The following is a 20198-nucleotide window of genomic DNA, read 5'->3' as shown; positions in this document are numbered from 1 at the left end:
TTCAACCTGAATCTATCCGATGAAGTTGTTTTCATATTACAGAATCTTAAATAACTAAATCAGAATCAGAAAAGGATTTATTGCCAAGTAAGTAACACCTAGAAGCAATTTGCCCTGTTGGATGGTGCATACATAGGCCAAACATATTAAAGGTGCTCTAAGTGATGTTGAGGAGATGTTTTTTACAGTGTGTTCAGGGGACAGACAGCTAGCAGATAGTGAGGAGATGTTTTTTACAGTGTGTTCAGGAGACAGGCAGCTAGCAGATAGTGAGGAGATGTTTTTTACAGTGTGTTCAGGAGACAGACAGCTAGAAGATAGTGAGGAGATGTTTTTTACAGTGTGTTCAGGGGACAGGCAGCTAGCTGATAGTGAGGAGATGTTTTTTACAGTGTGTTCAGGGGACAGGCAGCTAGCAGATAGTGAGGAGATGTTTTTTACAGTGTGTTCAGGGGACAGACAGCTAGCAGATAGTGAGGAGATGTTTTTTACAGTGTGTTCAGGGGACAGGCAGCTAGTGAGGAGATGTTTGCTGTATGTGACAAAAAATGTTGTAGCCTAAAAAACACGTGACATCGCTTAGAGCACCTTTAAATACATTTAAAAGAAACGGTGACAAATATGTACAATATAATGTTTTAACCCTTGTGTTGTCTTGCCGTTGACCATGCACTTGTTGTCCTCCCCAGGTCAAAATTGACCCCGTCAGTTTTGCCTGTTTATAAAGCATAGTATAAATTATAACCCAATTCTGTGTTATGTATTTTTAGCCAACTTCATTCCAACCTATTGCCACTGGTTTTATACTTATATTTATATACAAATTATACCGAATTTCTGACTTAAAAAAAAAAGAATTATTTAACTATTATTTTGACTAATAGTTAAGGCTGTTTTATGCTCCACGCAGAGCTCTCACCATAGCCTACGTAATTGGCCTGATGTTTATACTTGTGCGTTGGTGTGTGCGTCGAGCCGGCATATGTGTGCGTGTGCGGGGAGTGTGTGGTAGAGCGAGGGAGAAGTGAGAGAGTGACGGCGATTAGCTTTGGACCGAGTACCGACTCTGGAGTCCTAGTGAGAGAAACAAAGAGTCTGTTCCCCTGTTCTTTCTGACCGCGGTGGGAGATCTGGAGCAGGAGAAGTTAACCCTCTCCTTGATTTCATGTTGTTGATTGAGAAGGAGAACCAGGAAATGAGTCGGGGGAAAGGCAACGCTACCACGCCACGGCTGAGCGACGTGTAGTTAAATTCTTCGAGAGGTGCACGTCAGGCTGCGGGGGTACGCCGTCGATTCGATGCAGAAGCCTAAAATGGCCTTTAGGATCAGAGGAACATATGTTGATGGACGATCTCAGACTGGTATATGTCAAAGTTTATTCAGGATACTGTTTTGAAACCATTTCAATAGTTTTATTGGCAGCACATAATCACACCTGCTGTCCACCCGAAGGCGTCAGAGGGTTAAAGAAAGAAGGCTTTAGGTTAAGTGCAGGATGTGCAAAGATGTTGATTGAATGTGCAAAAAGTTCAGGGTGTCATTTGGGTTGTAAGCATCTCCAGTTTATAATGTTTGTAAGGAACCCTGAGATGCCGATGTTGCCGCTGTGAGAATCAGAAGGAAATATTCAGTTATGCCTCCTGCAGAGACGCAGCCTCCATTCTTTTGACCCAGGTTTTTGTTCGGCTCTTTGTTCACTCGGCTGCGACAGTTCCCTAGCGCTTTGTGTGGAGTGGAATGGGAGATAATTAACTGTAATGATAATGGCCACCATTTGCTGCTTCGATTAGTATCATTTTAATCATCATCACATTGTTGTCTGGCTGTGACATGACATTAATAGGATGTGGTGATAGTGTGTATATAGCGAGGGCGAAGGCAGTGGTTTGACAGGCCAACTTTTCCACAAGTGCAGGAGGATGAGTACAAACTCATTCCATCACAAAGCCGATCAGTTGAGCCAACCTTCAGTAAATTAGGGCTCACATTGAAAGCAGGCTCCTTTCAGTATTCGTTTAGTAGTATGAATCATGACGTTTAGAAAAGCAAGTGTACTTTTCTCCTGTATAAAAGTGTGTCCCTGTGAGTTAGAAATATCATTCTCAATCTAATATTTACAAATTATGAGATGGATCTATGAGAAAGAATAATGCATAAGAATGAGGAATGTAAATTCAGTTATGACTTCACATGATAAACATTGGTCTTTTATGGCGTTTTTCCATTACACGGTACCTCGCCTCGACTCTACTCGCCTTTTTTGGTTTTCCATTACGAAAAAAAGTCCCTGGTCCCTGCTAACAGGAACTTTTTTTTAGTCTCACCTCCGTCGTGGTTCCAAGCAAGCTGAGGCGATGCCAAAAGGTGACGTTAAAACCTGCAGACTCCTGATTGTAGTCACTGCGTCATCATTGCTAGAGACAGATGGCGGTGTCCTGAACAAACCCGCCATTTTTAAATAGTTGCGGTGATTTTTTTTTTTTGCTGCCTCCAGCTTCTTTTGAAACTAAATGTGTCTTCTGGCTGTGGCCACATGCTGAGAGTCAAAACCAACCCATCTTCTACGTTCTGTGTGTGCGTCGCGTTAGGTCACGGCAGTTTCCTGCTGCGTTGCTATGACGACCAGCCACGTTCACCTCACGCATGAGGCAGTACTAAATCTGCAATGGAAAATGGAGGACGGGGCACCGCGGTCGAGTCGAGTCGAGTAGAGTAGAGTAGAGTAGAGTAGAGCTGGTACTAGCAGTGGGTAAGCGCCATTAGTCAGTGAATGTGGCTCATTCTCCCCCCTACTGGAAGAACTCTGCACCCTGTCTGTGAGAGGCCGCACATCTGTTTTTGTACCATGTGTCACTTCAACAACAACTGAAACATACAACTAGCTAATATGTATAGCTAATATTCGCTAAATCCCTTTGGGTGAGGGGTGAAAAGATTTCTGGAGAGTTTTGGTAAAGATTCACACTTAGCTTACCATTCTTTACGCTTCCTTACTTAATGCAGATAAACATTTTAGGTGGTCCCAGCTGTGTCGGTTAGCGTTACATTGCAGAATTTACACACTGCTGTGTTTTCTTTTAGATATTGTTTTGCAAATAAACTATTAATAAAAACTATATAACTATAAAATACATAATAAATCAAATGCAATAAATAAAATGGGATTACCGAGGATTTGGCTGAAATCTCCCAGACAGCCAAACGTAATCCCACCCATGACCTTTTCCATAACATAATTGCGTCAAAAGGGACGCCAATAGTCCCGACCAAGCGGGTTATTGACGCTAAAGGAGACTTTTAGCGTCAATAACAACGACAAAGGCATCTAACCAAGCGTCTTTTACGAGATGGGAGGGAGAATGTGTTGCCTGAACTAGAAATGAGTTATTGGTTGCATTTGAAGCAGGAAGTTTTACATCCAATCCAAAATGATGTTAACACATAAATCAGACGATACACAGGTATTTTAGTGATATCCCTGAAGTTGTGGTCTTGACCGTTCTTGAAATAAAATCCTGAGTCCTCTTCATCCGAGACCGAGACAAGACCGAGACCTTAATAAAAGTCTCGAGTACTAAAAGACTGTCACATATCGCACGAAAATCCATCTTTTCAGGCTTCAAGTAATGCGTTTGTGTTCGAACAGCAGCGGACCGTTCCATGGTCAATGGTGATGAGCTACTGGCAGCTACGGGCGTGGTTTAGGTGCGTGTGTGTGTGTGTGTGTTTGTGTGACGGCCGCGACTGTCTGTTCAAAACAACAATGGCGGACGTGATAGACAGACGGTTGTACATCCAATTCCTTGCCAGGTATTTTTTTTAAAGTGCCTGCCCTTTCCCAAACAGTTTCCATTGACTGCTTATCAGATGGTTCTGTGTTAAAGAATCATGTGGCATATAGGCTTATGTGTCTCCATTAACGGCCGAACAAGCCATAATTCATTCTGGGCGAGTAACACACTCAATACATTTTAATACTGTTGTATATTTATATTTTCCCTTTTGCATATACACTGTCCTCTCTCACTTACTGAGCACCGATTTAATGTTTATATTCTCACATTCATTACTTTTATATTCAAATCATATCCATATATATTTTACTCAACAAATGCTCTCATCTTACATGTCTTAAGTCTTTGTAATATCAAATATATATACAGTATATATACTGTATATGTGTGTAAAAGTGTCCCTGCACATGATGATGTACAACTCTAGGAGTGACATGAATAAATATAAGCCTGACAACATTTACACTGACATGTTGGTCCTGTGGGTTTTGATTCCAGGCGTCATACTTTTTTATTTTTTTTAATGTTATTAGGGAGCGTGGCATCGTACCGCGGCATACATTACTGTTTATTTGATCCGCCACGCGTCACTCAAGGCTCACGTCTTTACTGGCACTGATCATTTAATAAACTAGCAAGGGCGTTTCTCCCCACGCGTTTGAAAGTGCATCTGAAGCAGTGATTAACATTAAGCCGTGTAATTAGCAGCATGGTATAATTAACAGCCAACAGTTTTGACTTCACCATCTTCATGTGACAAGCCAAACACAACACCTTTTCAAACAGAGAACTAATTCAGTGTGGAAACAAGCAACTTCCTTGTTGTTTTGTTCCTCAATCAAACTGTTGCACTATTGTTCCCGAACTGACTCACACTCATACTGAAATATGATGTATTATACAATAATAAAATACAGCATATATACATTTCCAATATGTCTGTAGGTCTATATAAGCTGACTAATTCGATTACACTTTAACTGATATTTACACCCATAATATGTTTGAAACTGTTTGAGAAAGGGCAGGCACTTTAAAAAAATACCTGGCAGGTGATTGGATGAACCATCGGTCTATAATGTCCACCGTTGTTGTTTTGAACGTACAATTGTGGCCGTCACACACACCTAAACCAGGCCCGTAGCTGCCAGTAACTCCTCACCAAAAAGCCAACGTCAAGTCGTAAAGTTTCCAGCCGTTTCCAGCAGCCTTCAGGCTGAACAGGAAGTCACAGACACACTCACATCCTGTTAGGTCCGATTCTGATGCAATAAAATGTTGTCAAACCCATAAATCAGCTTGTACACAATCTCCAGTTGTTTTTATTATGACAGAGTAGCTGTCAAACTGCACCTGCACCCATCTGTGGGCGTGCTGGTCTTACAGGGAGGTGTGTTCAGGTGCATTCTGGGTGGATTGCTATCTTGAGGCAGCGGAAAGTGATTGCGCCATTGACCAACCTAAAGTCACTAATGCAGCATTTTATTGTTATTTTAACAGCAAATTAGTAAAATGTGCCTAAGCTTGTGCACAGCGCGCGCACACTATGCTTGTGACACACACAGGGACGCGCAGCAGCACACACACATGCAAAAGATTAAAAATTAAAAATATTACAATGTGAATTAGTATTATATGATCTGCTGGCGCGCTTTCACTTCAGTTTTTTTTCTCTCCTACTTAGCAAATCCTCCATCATAACAGCAATGCTCCAAGGTCCAAACGCGCCTGGCTTTTAAAGGGAATGGGAGACGATCTCTGATTGGTTGATTGCATGTTACGCCCAAAACACACCTCTGATTAATGAAGACACTAAGTACAACCCTTTTGAACCATGCGCCCGGCGCACGGACCCTTTTTTCTGCCGTTCTAGCAAAAGTGGATTGGGACACGCCCTAAACACACTGCGCCAGGCGATTCATGCCGTGCGCTCAGATCGTTAAAATAGGGCCCAAAGTCTCTCTGACTTCTAAACGTCACATCAGCCACACCACGTGTACATCTGTACAGAATAAGACTTTAAATCAGGCAAATAGCAATTAAAATCCCTCCAATTCAATAACAATAAAAAGTTTATATAAAACGTCATCATGTTGAGTCGATTCTGAACCAATCAGCTTAGAGCGTTTCCCTTCATGCCCTGGGTCTTGAAGTCGGGGGCGAGCAACAGCTTTGCTCTCAAAACTGCGGCCGCCTTGATCTCGTGAGGTTATCGCTGCCCACGTGTGCATGACGTCAGAGCAAGTCGGGATCAAGTCGGACACAAATCTAACCGGCGTGCATTGGGCGGCGATCGCCGGTGATCGATCCTTCGCAGGCCTTGCTCATCCCGAACGAGCCCATTAGGTTGGAGCCTGACAGGATTGATTTTCGTGTGATACGTAATCCCGCAATTCTCACCTGATATTGCGAGAATCCAGCGGCCTTCCAAGGTAACCGAACAGTGGCCCATGAATGAAATTGCATAGTTAAATATTTAGTATTTAGATATAGTGTGTCACTGCCTCATATGAGCATGAGGTATTTCTGAACTTGAGAATGGTTCTGCTGGTGTCCCAGGTGTCTCAGTCTCACACATCACACACAGTCGGTGGCTTTCAATCAAACAACTGCAGTCTGCCAGAACACAAGCTGTGAGTGAAACGCAGAAATTCTATAAAATATCAACCAAGTTTTAGAGTAGGTGCGTGGTGGTAGATCGCAGGTGAGTGCAGCAGTTTTGGAGTAAGGTCGTCTGACAATGAATTATTCAGGCGTGTCTTTGGCCTAATGTGAACCAGGATAAAAGTAGATTCTAGATTAACAATATGTCGACACTGTCCTTTTGCTCTGAAGCAAGGGGTCCAGTGGGACATGACTTATTGGGTGAAAACACACTGCCCTCTGTTGGTCCAAAAACATTTACACACACACACACACACACACACACACACACACACACGCACACACACAGAAACACACACGGTCTCTTTCTCTCACCAGGACACACACGCCCACACATTAACAAGACTTACAATCGTGCCTGATTGAAACCATTAATAAAATCGTGTAGCCATTCACTCAAATGATATCAGTGACAACGCAGGGTCACCCTGGTCAAATGAATCATTTTAAAGCTAGAGGCAAGACACGTGCTTGCCCTGTCACCTGTTTTTGTGGACAACACGCACACTGCACTGACATGTTGAAATGTCCTGAGTGGACTTTCTTATAAAGTCAATGAAACGTGTGCAACTGTGCGATCTTGCACAGCCTCACAAGGCAGCAAGAGGAAGCAGTTACAAGACTTTGGGGACTTCATTAGCCAGAAATCCTTTCAAATGAAATGACATGAATGTCAGGTGTTGTTGATGTGAATTTAGGATTATGGATTATTGAACTGGGGCAGCCACTGAAAGTGCACTCCTTTTTCTAGGAAGTACAGTTTTCCAGAATACTTAAGTGCCCATTTATTAGGATCTTTTAAGCAACAATAATGGATTTTTTCGCCACTTCGGGACAGCAGAAATAAGCCATAAACACGACATTGATATGTTACCTTATTAAGTTGAAGAGTCGAAAAGATGTGTAAAAACATAGTTATTATTAATGAATTAATAATATATTATAATATTTTTATTAAATTACATATGAAAACAGATATTTTTGGAATCTAGAGCTATTAAATTCATCGCAAACTATTTTGAGCTTGGGTCATTTTGACAGTAAACTGAATATCTTTGAGTTGTGGACAAAACTAGACAATTGAGGACGTCGGATTGGTCTTTAGCAAACACTGATCCACATTTTTCCCAATTTTCTGACATTTCCTAGACCAAACAACTAATCGATTAATCAGCAATGAAAATAAGCGTTAGTTGCAGCCCTGTTGGCATCCATCAGGTTTGGGCTGGGTAGCAGAGCTCTGACGAGGTGGGCTCAACATAAAGTGTGTCGTTTGAGCCTGGCTTAAGGTGTTTGCCTAAGGGTTTATTTTGCAGATGTGAGGGCAGGACAGCCTGAGGAGGGAGACAGTGACCACAGAGAGGGGAGTGGCTCAACTCACTCACTCACTCAAACGCACACACACACAGTCCATTACCGCTTCTCGCTCACGCCTGTCCTTGCTGCTGCATACATGTAGCAGTGATTAGCAAAGCCATGACACAATCTGCAAATTGGCTTTTGTCACACAGAACTCACGCTCAATAAGCTGCCATGTGCATCATGTACCGCACGGAACAATCTTGAGATTGAATTGCCACTTCATAGCCTCTTTCACATCCTGTTTCTTGTCTTTTCCCAAAATGCTAAAGCAGGGTAGTGCAGTTACTGGAGGGATGTGCTTGTGTGTGGTTGTTAGGGTTGGGCGGTATCCAAATTTTAATACCGTCAAACCTCCTCCCTATTTTACCGCGGTATACGGTATTACCGTGACTAATTAAAAATGATGACGTAAGGCTCAGACGACGTCACCAAACTGTTTGGCTTGTGCACGGTTCAGAAAGTGAATACCAAACACTAATACTGAAACAATAATAACATAACAACTACTTACAAAAAAACTCCTTTCTCCTCCACACTGTCACGTGATGACAACCACACATAATTACGTAAATTATATTTAATATTTAATCCTTGTCTCCTATATAAGTGCATTTTTTTTATGACGGTATTGAAACTGATACCATTGCTATTTTTAAGACCCCGTGGTATACCGTATTACCGCCCAACCCTAGTGGTTGTTGTTGTTGTTTTGAGCCCCATGCTTTTTTTTTCTCTCATCACTCCTCGGCCCTAATGCCTGCCTTTGATTTGTAGCAATACGACTTCACAGAACCTACCCACCCAACAGCAGCTACCTCTCTGGCTGGGAATATTGAATAGCTCCAAAGCACCATATGCTGTGAGGGAAACTTGGTGTTCCTTCTGCCAAGAAGAAGTAATAAGAGTATACTCTTATTTCAAGTGTGTTTGTGCATCTATGCTTTACTTTTTTTTAATCTGGAATTGATAGCACAATCTGTCCGTTGAACACAGTAGATGTATCCACTGTTTACTCTGCCAAGTGACCGGAAGCAGACCTGATTGACATTATCCCAGCAGGCATGTCCAGCAGTACTCATTAGAAGTGTGTCTACTCCCTATAAGCCTGTTACATAATGGATTATTAGGCTCATTCTGCCCAAGGATTAGATGCAGCAGTGAGGAAACAACAGAGACATTTCGTGCCTCCAGACGTGTGCTGCTTGATGATGATGCTGTGTCTCCTGTGAATCAAAGTTTGGGATATCTCTCACAACCAAAATATTTGCTCAAGATCACAGCGATGTCCATGGATTTGCTGGGACAAGCTGGTTCCCATATTTACGGTCTGTCTTTCTGGCCAATCCTAGCAGTTGTTGCCGAGGCTTTAAACTCAGTCCGAGGTCTGTCTTAGGTCAGTTTTTTTTTTTCATCGACGTTCCAACAAAATCAAATGTGTTTAATATGGAGCTCAACAGTGACCGCCCACTTTTGTAATGGCTCTGGTTCCGGAAGTGATTTCCCCCATTCAGTATCTCCAATGACGTTTCATTAAATGCTGATATAAAGAGTTTTAAGCTGTGACCATGAAACATTTGATTCGGCGCAAAAGAACATTTGGAAAACGGAAGAAAGGGCAAAGGTACAATCTCCCATTTGTACCACGTCGTGTCCACGTTCTGTGGCGTCTTCTCTTTTAGCCGTTTTTTTTAGAACAAACCACTGCACACACAAGGGCAGCTGTGGCTAAAAGCAGCTTCTGTTTTTGCTCGATTGCTTTAACAGTTTTTCTTTTTGTAAATTTCAACGCATTCTCGTCAACGGGTTCATACGATATTGTACGAAAAGTTATGCACACCAATTTGTATGATATCCTACGAAATTAGGCGACCGCCAGCTACAGAGTATTGTATCAGCGGCCGTTGGTAATTCAGTTTAGCCGACAGAAAGTGAGCGATATGCGGCAACGACAGTTAGGTTTAGGCACCAAAACGAGTTAAGTTTAGAAAAAAAACTGTGACAGTGTTTTGTTTTCCCCGGGAGGTGAACTCCACACCCTGGCTTGAAAGTCCTGTGTGTTATGACCCACCCATCCACCCCGACGTCCTCCCTGGGGGGTCCACAGCGCTCTTTTACAGCAGCAGTCAATGCGGTGCACACAGCAAAAAATACGTTGAATACATACGAATAGCAAATTGTGACCCTGTAAGATCCCCAGTCCTATGAAATCTTCTAGTCTGTGACTAAAAACTCATTGACTTTTTGACAGATTGTCTTTAGATGTGAGATGGTGTCAGACTTTAGTCTTTTCAAAGTCTTTTCGGAGACTTCTAGTGGATGGTAGGCATTAATGTCTCTATCGACTGGTGGGATCCCGCGCTAGAAGGCTTCTGCTGGAGTCCAGGCTGGAGTCTTTCTTAGCCCGGGGCTCCTTTTAGTCATAGCCGACAGCCGTGCAGGCGCTTAATGCACAGGACAGAGTCGCTAAATCTAGTCCGGTTCCCCAGAGATGAATTCCTAATGATGAATCAGACCAGAGATGTGACTTTCAGTGTCGCTCCTCTCCGTATGTCTCTAAAGATGCATGATGTTTGTACTGTAGAAGCAAGATGATGGCCCCTGGGGGGTTTAACTCATCTGCTGTCGAGGGAGGGGTTTAGCAAATCAAATACACACCATGCTGCGAGTACATGCAGCAACTGATCTGGCACTATTAATCAAACGGACAAACTCGCCCCCTGGACATTTTCTCTCTGGCTGTGAGCAGACTGAAAACATCTCCCTGGATCTGGATCAGTCGCATTAGCTAAGACTTAGACACGACACCAAGTGGGAGGGACCCGCGGACCTGCAGCCGCGTTGGTGATATCTCCTGTTTGTGTTAGAGTAGAGCGGGACTAGAGCTGAATGTCATTCATGTCTCCAGAGAGAGGGAAGGAGAGGATGCTTTCACCTATCGCTATTGTCATGACAACTGCTGTAAAGGCCTCGTCTGTGATTGATGTTTCAGCACCTCCTTCCACCTTGCTTCTTGTCATGGCAATGAGGTTCAGCCATTTCTGCACAGTGTGTATTCCTGTGAGGAATGTGCAGCTAAGCGTGATACATGCAAAGCATATTCCGCAGTCATGTTGTCTGTTGTGAGTGATGGTGCAGCATTTTATTTTGCTTGTCTATTTTTTTTTCCAGCCTTCTGCTGTATCACACAAAAGCATGATTGGCTCCACCCTCCCTGATTAGGCCTTACATATTCCACAAGGCTACACAACGTTTGGGCTACAACTAACTCATTATTTTTTTATCGTCAATTAATCTGTTGATTATTTTCTCGATCAAGCCAGTAGTTGTTTGGTCTATAAAATGTCAGAAAATGGTGAAAAATCTCGATCAGTGTTTCCCGGAAGCCCAAGATTTGTCCACAACTCAAAGATATTCAGTTTACGGTCACAGAGGAGAGAAAAGACTAGAAATGATTCACATTGAACAGGCTGACGTCACAGTTTCGACTTTCTTTTCATGAAAAATGACTCAAAACGGTCAATGGATCATCAAAGTAGTTGACAACTAATCAATTAATCGATTAATCTTTGCAGCTTTACACAACTTCCCTCATGTGCAGCAGTGAGATGGAAGGCATGGCTGAAATACTGTCAGTGCATCCGCTAAAACCAGCATCTGCTCATCTGCTGGCTTGGCACGTTTTAACTCGAGAGAGAAAAGGTCAGCTCAGTGCAAACTAAGAAAATGCTACACCTTCTTTTCCTGGCATGCTCGGTAGGGTCATTCAGCTGAATACTTGGTAGTGTTTTCTTTTTCTTTTACTGGTAACTCCAGTTTCTTTGTCCTGAGACAGGTCCATTAACAGATGCTGAGGCATTTCACCACTTTAATATGGGTCTGCTGGCCTGCGTGTTGCCGTTTAAGTTGACGTTACCATACTTTACAGGCAGCTGATGGAATTTGGTCACTTTTTTGTAGCTATTGTTTTGCTTTTTTCGACTTTTCTGTGGCTTTAATGTTTTTGTTGTAGTTTTTTGACGTTTTGTTGCTTTTTTGACTTTTGCCGCATTTTTGTCGACATAAGGCACAACAAAAGTCAGCAAATAAAAATCCTTAGACATCATTGAATTTAGTAAATCATACAAAACAATGTTTGTTTTACAACAACCTGTTTCACAGCCTGAATATGTAAAAACTCTCTGCTTCTGAGTCTCAAAGTTGGCAACTCTGCCAAATTCTGCTTTGAGTGTTGCATATTTACATAGGTTTCCCATATGTTTGGTTTGGCACACAACTAGGCATTCAAAATGTATTGTGAACCTAAATTGATATGCAGGCCGGATCAAAATTTATATTTTATTCATTGTATGTTATTAGAGGACAAACACACTTCCCAGAAATGTTTTATTAAATCTGGGTAACATTACTTAAATAATAATTTTCTTGGGCTTAAAATCCACTCTTATTTACCGTCGTGAAGTTGGCACTAAATGTTATCTTAGGTGGTATTTAAAAGATCTTAAAAAGGCTTAGATTTAACTTTAAGAATCCTGTGATGAGTGTTCATGAAGTTCATGAATGTTATTTGTTTATTGAAAAACATCAATCGTGTTCATTTGTACAGTCTTTCCCATCCATATGAATAAAGTAAATAAATACTTACAACCACGTTTCAAAATTAACTTTTTCGTCCACCAGCCATAATGGCTAGTCAATGTTCAAATTTTACCAGCCACTCTATAGATTAAAGTTGTTTTTTTGGCTGGTGAGTGAAGCAAATCCACCAGCCACTTGTGTATTTTACCAAAATTTGGCTGGTGGATGGTGCTAATTTTGAACCCCGCTTACAACAATCAGAACATCAACATGCCAGTGACAACAAGTGCACAGATCAACGGCTTGTGTTTAGTTGCCTGGTAGCTGAAGGAATAAAAGAATTTGCATAACAATTTGTTTTCCGTGCAGACTACCCTCCCCAGGTCAACAGTAGAGAGTTAGCAGTCTTCACACCCTAATATTAGGGATGTACCGAATCCAGATTTTTGGGGTTCGGCCGAATACCTAATCCACTGGTTAAGATTCTGCCGAATCCGAAACCGAATACCCGAACTTCCATCCTCAGTCCATTAACACAGTTAACACATTAATTAAGTAAACAACGTCCACATTTTTGTCCTTTTCTGTCCTTCCCTTGCCGTACCTGAAGTAGCTGCATTTTGGCTGCTGTCTGTGGATTCCTTCGTGTACATGCGATGTTGCGGCCATGTTGTGTATAGTTTAGGGTCCTCGCCACCACGAGACAAATCGACATTGCAACTTGAACATGTAGCTGGACTTGAATGGCCTTCTTTTGACTGAAAGTACTGCCACACAACCATTTTCACTTTCTCACAGCCTACTGCATTGAACGCTCCACCTACGTACACACCTTCCCGTAATCAACGGCGCCGTCATTGCGTTGACCAGCGTAGTGCGCGTAGTGCAAGCGTAGATTCGGTGGAAAAAAATTCTAAGGCCGAAGCCGAATCCTGGATTTGGTGCATCTTTGCCTAATATATATGACTTCCAGGGTCGTAGCCATCATTTCAAAATTAAGGGGGACAGATTGTTCAGGATGATTTTTATTGAAAGATCTTCTCCCATTTGTCTCTCCAAATTGCAGATTCCAACTAGCCTACATTTTATTTATGATTGATGGAAACACTGACATTTCCATGAAATAGAGTTCTACCGTTTACTGCCGCACCAATTGGAGACCTGCTAACATTTTAACAGGCCACACGGAGGTGGAGCATGCCAATGAACCAAGTATGTGCAGTAAGTTCCTCAATATGCAAAAAGATAAGACATTTTTTTCACATTTGAGTATATAAGTCATACATCCATAATATGATGTAATGAATGTTGACCATCTGAGGGTCATGGGCCAGCTGATGATCTATAAGAACCAAGGACCAGCACACACTTTGGTTTATGTTATACAGTATTTGTTTGATTCAGATCCTATTTATTTTTTTTCGAATCTTTCAAACTTAAAAACCAGCACTTTAACTTTGTTTAATCACAATTTCCTGTTGAGTGCGCTGGGAATTTAACAAGCCTTTACTCCTGTTTACAATAATTTATATTTCATTAGACAAGGAATTACTGCGTTCTCTGGGAACTGACAAAATGATTAACACTGAAAATGTAATATTGGGTACACTGCCACCCCCTCCCCCCAGGTCAACACCCTAATGTATATGAGTTCATAGCAGCTTTTGCAGCATTTGCCTAATGTAGTCTCTGCTCACTGAAGCTCTTATTACCATGTTTGCCAGGATAGCACATATGCAGAAGAATGAAATGTGATTAAAGCCTGAACATGCACAGCGGTCCGTTAGTTGCGAAAGACTCATCATCAGCTCTGGATGAGAAGCACGGAAAAGGATTTGATTCCCTTATGCCTTTCCCTCTGTGGACCTGCCCTCAACACAGCCAGTGGTTTCCATAGAGACCATCGGACCAATCACGTCTCCCCTTTTCATTACAGTAGGACAGTGAGCATAGTATGTTACGTAGGTCCTTTACAATGAGATAATCCTTGCTTGGTCATCACCTTCTCTGTGTACACACACACACACACACACACACACACATACACACACACACACACACACGTGAAAGCAGACATGATGATGTGATGGTGACACACGTAACGCACGTAAGATATATAAAAGTTGATTGTTGCTTTTGAAGAGTTGCAGTTATGAACTGTGATAAAAATCATACTTACTGAGTAGTATAATTACATTATTTCTGTAAAACTGGATTTCTTTTAGGATTTGATTACTGAAAATACAAAGTACATGTTAAAGCTCCACATGACAGCCATTTTAAAACATATTCAAATTTTATATTCAGATTAACTCAGGATTCTCAATAGGGCTCCAACTAAAAGATTATCATCGTTGTCGATTAATCTGTCGTTTATTTTCTCGATTAGTTGCCTAGTCTATATGTTGTCAGAAAACGGGGGAAAATGACAATTTGGAGTGTTTTTTCCAAAGCCCAAGATGACGTCCTCAAATGTCTTGTTTTTTCCACAACTCAAAGATATTCAGTTTCCTGTCTCAGGGGAGAGAAGACACTAGAAACAATATTCACATTTCAAAAGCTGGAATCAGAGAATTTTGACTCAAAACATTTAATCGATCATCCAAATAGTTGGCGATCAATTTAATAGTGATGAATCGATTAATCTTTGCAGCTTTGCACATCAGGCTCTAATTGAACAGAATATATATATATATATATATATATATATATATATATATATATATATATATATATATGTGTGTGTGTGTGTGTGTGTACAGTGTGAGTCTTTACATTTCCTTTTGTTTTGCAACACAGTCAAGCCTCCAAGCACTAATATGACCATACAAACAGGATTAAGTAGACTTAATGGATATACAGTACTAGTCTATGTACACGATTATAGATTAAGTAGGTTAAATGCAATGGAGATTGGCCGCTGTTAATGAGATGTGTGGCGCCGGTTACATCATGAGACTGCATTACGTGAGCCATCATCCCCACTGTGACCAAGCTTGAATGAGCAGCACGCCAGAGTCAAGGTGTGTGTGTGTGTGTGTGTGTGTGTGTGTGTGTGTGTGTGTGTGTGTGTGTGTGTGTGTGTGTGTGTGTGTGTGTGTGTGAGTGAGTGAGTAGGTGGGTGACCGAGGGAGCGTTAACTGCATGCTAGTCAGTGTGTGCCTCAGCTTTCTGCTCTTCTGCTCCCCTAGACCAGACACAGAGGTTTCCAGCTCCGCCATGACTCACAGACGCCACCATCACTTGTGAGTACATGTGTAAATGTTGCATGCTGGGAGGACTTTGAGGAATGAAGTGGTAGTCGAGGAAATCTGAGAGTTAGGATTTGGCAGAAAAAACTTGATGTAATAGTGGAAAATGCTCACTTGATATATAAAAATGTAAGTTTTATTTCTTATTTCCTATTTATGGAGTGAAGGGATTTTAAAAACCGAAATGATAGAAAATGTAGAGGGACATTGTGAATGTGCATGTACTTTTGTGTGTGTGCATGCTGTAAGTCCAAACAACCAGAGATGCTACTGGGGGATAAAACAGACTCCACGCAGACTTTTCAGTCCGCACCAACAGAACTAAGGGTGGATGGTATTTGCATAGCACTGATGATGTCACACCAGCTGAGCTATTTTTAGAAAGGGGTCTTAGAAAGGCAGGCTTTTTTCCCCTTCCTAGAGTGTTATTTAGAGCCTTTAATCAGTGCTTTGTCTTCTCTCAGCCTGTTTAGTCTCACTGTTTTGGTGAATTTAGATTCTCCAATTGTAGCCTGTCACAGTGGTTGGGCCACCAAATGCATCCACATAGCATAACTTTACGGCTGTTTTCCCCAAAACACACACAAACACAGTAACATTGTGGAAGCTGTGATTACAGGATCCATGGAGAAGGCAGTAAGAGACAATCAGTTCGTTTACATGCACTAAGTGAATAACCGGGATGAAAGAATGACGAGTAGGTGGCGCTCTGCCAACGTACAACAACTTAAAACATGTGTCTCCTCGTCTGTCAAAAAATGGATCTTCTTGACAGTACTTGCCTTGGTGAAGTCCTCAGCAGTGTTGGGAAAGTTCACTTTCTACATGAACTAGTTCAAAGTTCAGTTCACAAATTTTAAAATGAACTAGTTCAGTTCATAGTTCATACTTCAACATTTTGAACTAAGTTCACAGTTCCAAAAATGAACTAGTTCATAGTTCTTTTTTTCCATATGTTGCTGCGAGATATTATTTTTAAAAATTATTGCCACAGTCCAAATATAGAACCACAGACAGCAATTATTTTATCAGTTTTAACACTGAAACTATGCGTCAGATTTCATCTTCATATCCAACCAGTTCAGCGTGCTGTTTCAGGTTTGCTGTGGATGGGACTGAAGTGCTGATTTTCTTTTTGAAAGCCGGCAGGCAAAGTTTGCCCAGAAATGTCAGATTTTTCGCATCCTCGCCGATCTCGTCATAAAACTGGTTTAAATGACGAAGCCTCCACGCTGCTTTCTGTTCTGATGACCCATGTGGCGGTGAGACGCTGGTGGCTGGTGTTGCCAGATTGGGTGTTTTTTCCGCTACATATGAACGCCTGTTTACGGTGTGTTTTAGCCCTGGTTTTGGCCTGGAAGGCTCTGTAGAAATCTGGCACCCTATTGGACGAAGTTAAACTGAGAGAGCGTGGCGTTCACGGACACCAGAATGAAGGAGTTCACGTTAACGTTCATCAGGCAGTAATACGGTACGTTCAGTTCACGTTCGCCCAAAATATGAACGAGTTCATGAACTGTCGTTCAATGAATGCGTTCAGGCACAACACTGGGCCTCAGTGTGTTTAAAGGTTTAACGCTTGTGTTGTTGCTTTGTTTTTGCCGCCATTGCTTCCAACGGCTCTCTTTTATTTCTGGGTTAAAGGACAATTCCAGCGCGAAATGCATTGAGAATATTGTAAGTGTGCAGACAGTTTATTAAAAAGATAGTTTAGAAAGACAGTAGCTCTCAAGACGGCGGCCGCCTGTATACGAGAACGTTACGGTCTTTCTAATCTATCTTTTTAATAAACTGTCTGTACACTTACAATGTTCTCAATGCTTCTGTTTACATGTAGGGACCCTCATTATGCTACCATGGAAGTGTTGTGCTATTTTGAGCCTTGTTAGGGGTATAAAATAGCGCTTTCTTTTTACTTTCCAAGTGCCCCGAATACAAGCGTTGCAAGCTAATCACTGGTTCGCCCTAAAGCTAGCTGAAGCTAGATACACATTCGATTACTATGAACTATTACTAGAATGCTGTGTGGACTAGCCAGACCTTCCTCCACAGCGCTGTGGAGGAAGGTCGGGCAATGTTAAACTACTAAGGAGTTACCTGGCTCTGTTAAATGGGGTATGAGAACTCCGATTTCAGCCGAGGTAAGGTGTTGATGTGGCGTTTGAGAAACCGGGGTATTCCCTAACCCGGATATAACTGTGTTTTTAAACTGCATGTAAACGCACTGAATGAAATAAACCAAATACATGCACTAATAGAGTATTTTACAATCTGTTTTACAGAAAAAATACAGAATGTCCTGCAGTACAACAACTCTAAACATCTTGCTCAGATTAATGACTATTGCTTCACTGGCAATGCTAATATTTATGAAGGTGATCAATATTAATGAGGGATCTGCAGAAAATCTGGAATTATTCATGTATTTAAGACAGACTGCACTAACTATACTAGAGGATTAATGTTTCATTCATCGGGCTTATGTGAAACTGTACGTGTAGCACATTATTTAAAATGACTGTGTTTTGAAGCTCATAAATGTGCCGTATCAGTCTCAGTAGTACCAGGCAGCAGGCTTTTTTGAGGGGGCTGTGTTGACATCTTGGTAATCCCACTACCCGCCTGTCTACAAAGCTATCTATTAGTCGCAGGACTTCCATTAGGCCCTTTTTATTTTATCTGGCATCCGGAGAGTCACATAAAAGTCATGTTTTCTGCTTCACTAGTGCAGGATTGCATAAGAAAGAAGGATCCTCCATCTGTTCCACCCAGGGCTTGCCTGCGCTAAGCAGGGTTTTCATCACATTACCAAGCAGCCCCTCCCCTCCCCGCTCGAGGCACAGACGCAAAGCCAGGGCGTGTTCAGAGCCAGGGATCGACTACAGTGCATGATCATGTGATCCACCCTAGCTTAAGGTCGCTGCTGGTTGGTCTGTTTTACAGTGCTGAGATTCCTAAAGTGCCCTGACTAATCAGCCAAGGAACACGGGCAGTATGAGAGTGTGTCATAATGAGCGTTGGTTTGACTTGTTTGTAGTATTTTTATGTTCTGGTGTGAAGCAATGTTGGAGAATAAAGCGCTTCCGTTTGGGACTTTTCATCCACTCAGCAGTTGCAGCCGATCTAGTCTCGCATTGCCAGCCCTATCTCCACCGCGCTGTGAAGTAAGGTCTGGCTCTACCACTGATACATTCTAGCATAGGAGAAAAAAAACACACTCTGGGTTGTTTGCATTTCTTTAAACCAATCACAATCGTCTTGGGCGGCGCTAAGCTCCGGACGCAGCGATAGTGGCTCTACAAAATTGTCTCGGGAAGAAACTAGTTTCGGTGGAACATTTGCACCTTGCAGAAGAAAATTCAATATACAATATTAAATGAAGTTAACAGTTCACACAATACAGTAACGTGAGCTATTTAAATTAGCTGATACATGGTTAAACCTCATATGCTCTCACCAGTGTATTACCGTGTGTACTTCGTCCACAGCAATCCCACCAAACGGTCCCAAAACGTCCCAGTTAGAGAGGAAATGCCGTAAACAGATTCTTTGTAAATCTTTACAACCATTCCCCGAAAGAACCGAGCAGGCCGGCCTTGATGCACCGTCCAAATTGTCTTCAAAACTGTTAACAGTACACTACTGGGTGTATTCTGTGGTGCTGTGGTGCAGTCACACGGTTATTTCAGACTTTATCTTTGAAAGCCATCAGAGCAAAGCAGCAATAACAGCAATAACATGGCAACATGGCAACAAGGCAACACAGACAAACTGAGTGACGAAGTAATTAATGTGTAAGGGCTCTTCAGAGAAGTGCTTAATAATTAGAGTCATTTAATTATTGAGAAACAATGCTGTCAGATAATGAATGGTGTGGATGTGGTTCATATAGGCGCTGTCATTTATCTTACTGTGTGTCTTAACTCTGTTTGTGTGTGTGTGTGTGTGTGTGTGTGTGTGTGTGTGTGTGTGTGTGTGTGTGTGTGTGTGTGTTTGTGTGTGTGTAAAATGCCACATATATCACTCTTTATGACAGCAATATCAAATAAAGCAACTGGAGCTGCACCACTTTGTTCCAGATTGATTTATTGGATTTTATTGGAAAGTTCTTGGTCAGCATGTTTCCTCAGAGCATGCTGCAGGACCTTTAGGTATAAACGCTGTTCCTAATCTACTGTTATCACAAAGGTAAATCTATCCTGAGATGTCTGCCCACTTGTCAATAATAAATGGACCACTAAAATATTTACGTAGCCCTCCTTCTTAAAGTTTAATGCCTTACTCACTGTGCACCTTTACATCTTGAAAGATGACTGTGGCAGTGTCACACAGCCTTTGTGCATTGCTTTAAACTTTCGAGGAAAATGACTAAATCATGAACTGAGTGTCATTGTAGATTTAAACGCTGCTTTTTTTTCCCAGGTTCCATCCTCACTGTTGTTTTAATGCTACATAAACCAAGGCAAAGAGGAGAAAACAGCAAAAACAGCCTCAGTGTTTTAGCCTCAGTGTGTTGTAGAAGGAGATCTGTGTGTTTTTAGTACGTAGCAG

The 20198-nt window shown here is 41.8% G+C and overlaps 1 protein-coding gene across 5 annotated transcripts in view; it reads left to right on the top strand.

Annotated features, from left to right (window-relative positions):
- Positions 1-20198, top strand: part of iqsec1b (IQ motif and Sec7 domain ArfGEF 1b) — a 241601-nt gene that overhangs the window by 98426 nt on the left and 122977 nt on the right. For 4 of the 5 annotated variants that reach the window (XM_039797022.1, XM_039797024.1, XM_039797027.1 and 1 more), the window contains one exon: positions 15588-15641. The exons of the other annotated variant lie outside the window; for it this stretch is intronic. In XM_039797022.1, the coding sequence (XP_039652956.1) occupies positions 15588-15641 (54 nt within the window). The remainder of the gene's footprint in view (positions 1-15587; positions 15642-20198) is intronic. 5 annotated transcript variants of the gene reach the window in all.

Source organism: Perca fluviatilis, chromosome 4 (genome assembly GCF_010015445.1).
Source record: "Perca fluviatilis chromosome 4, GENO_Pfluv_1.0, whole genome shotgun sequence".
Taxonomy (NCBI): domain Eukaryota; kingdom Metazoa; phylum Chordata; class Actinopteri; order Perciformes; family Percidae; genus Perca; species Perca fluviatilis.
The sequence above is the reverse complement of the archived record's forward strand: the minus strand, read 5'-3'. Positions and strand labels throughout refer to the sequence as shown.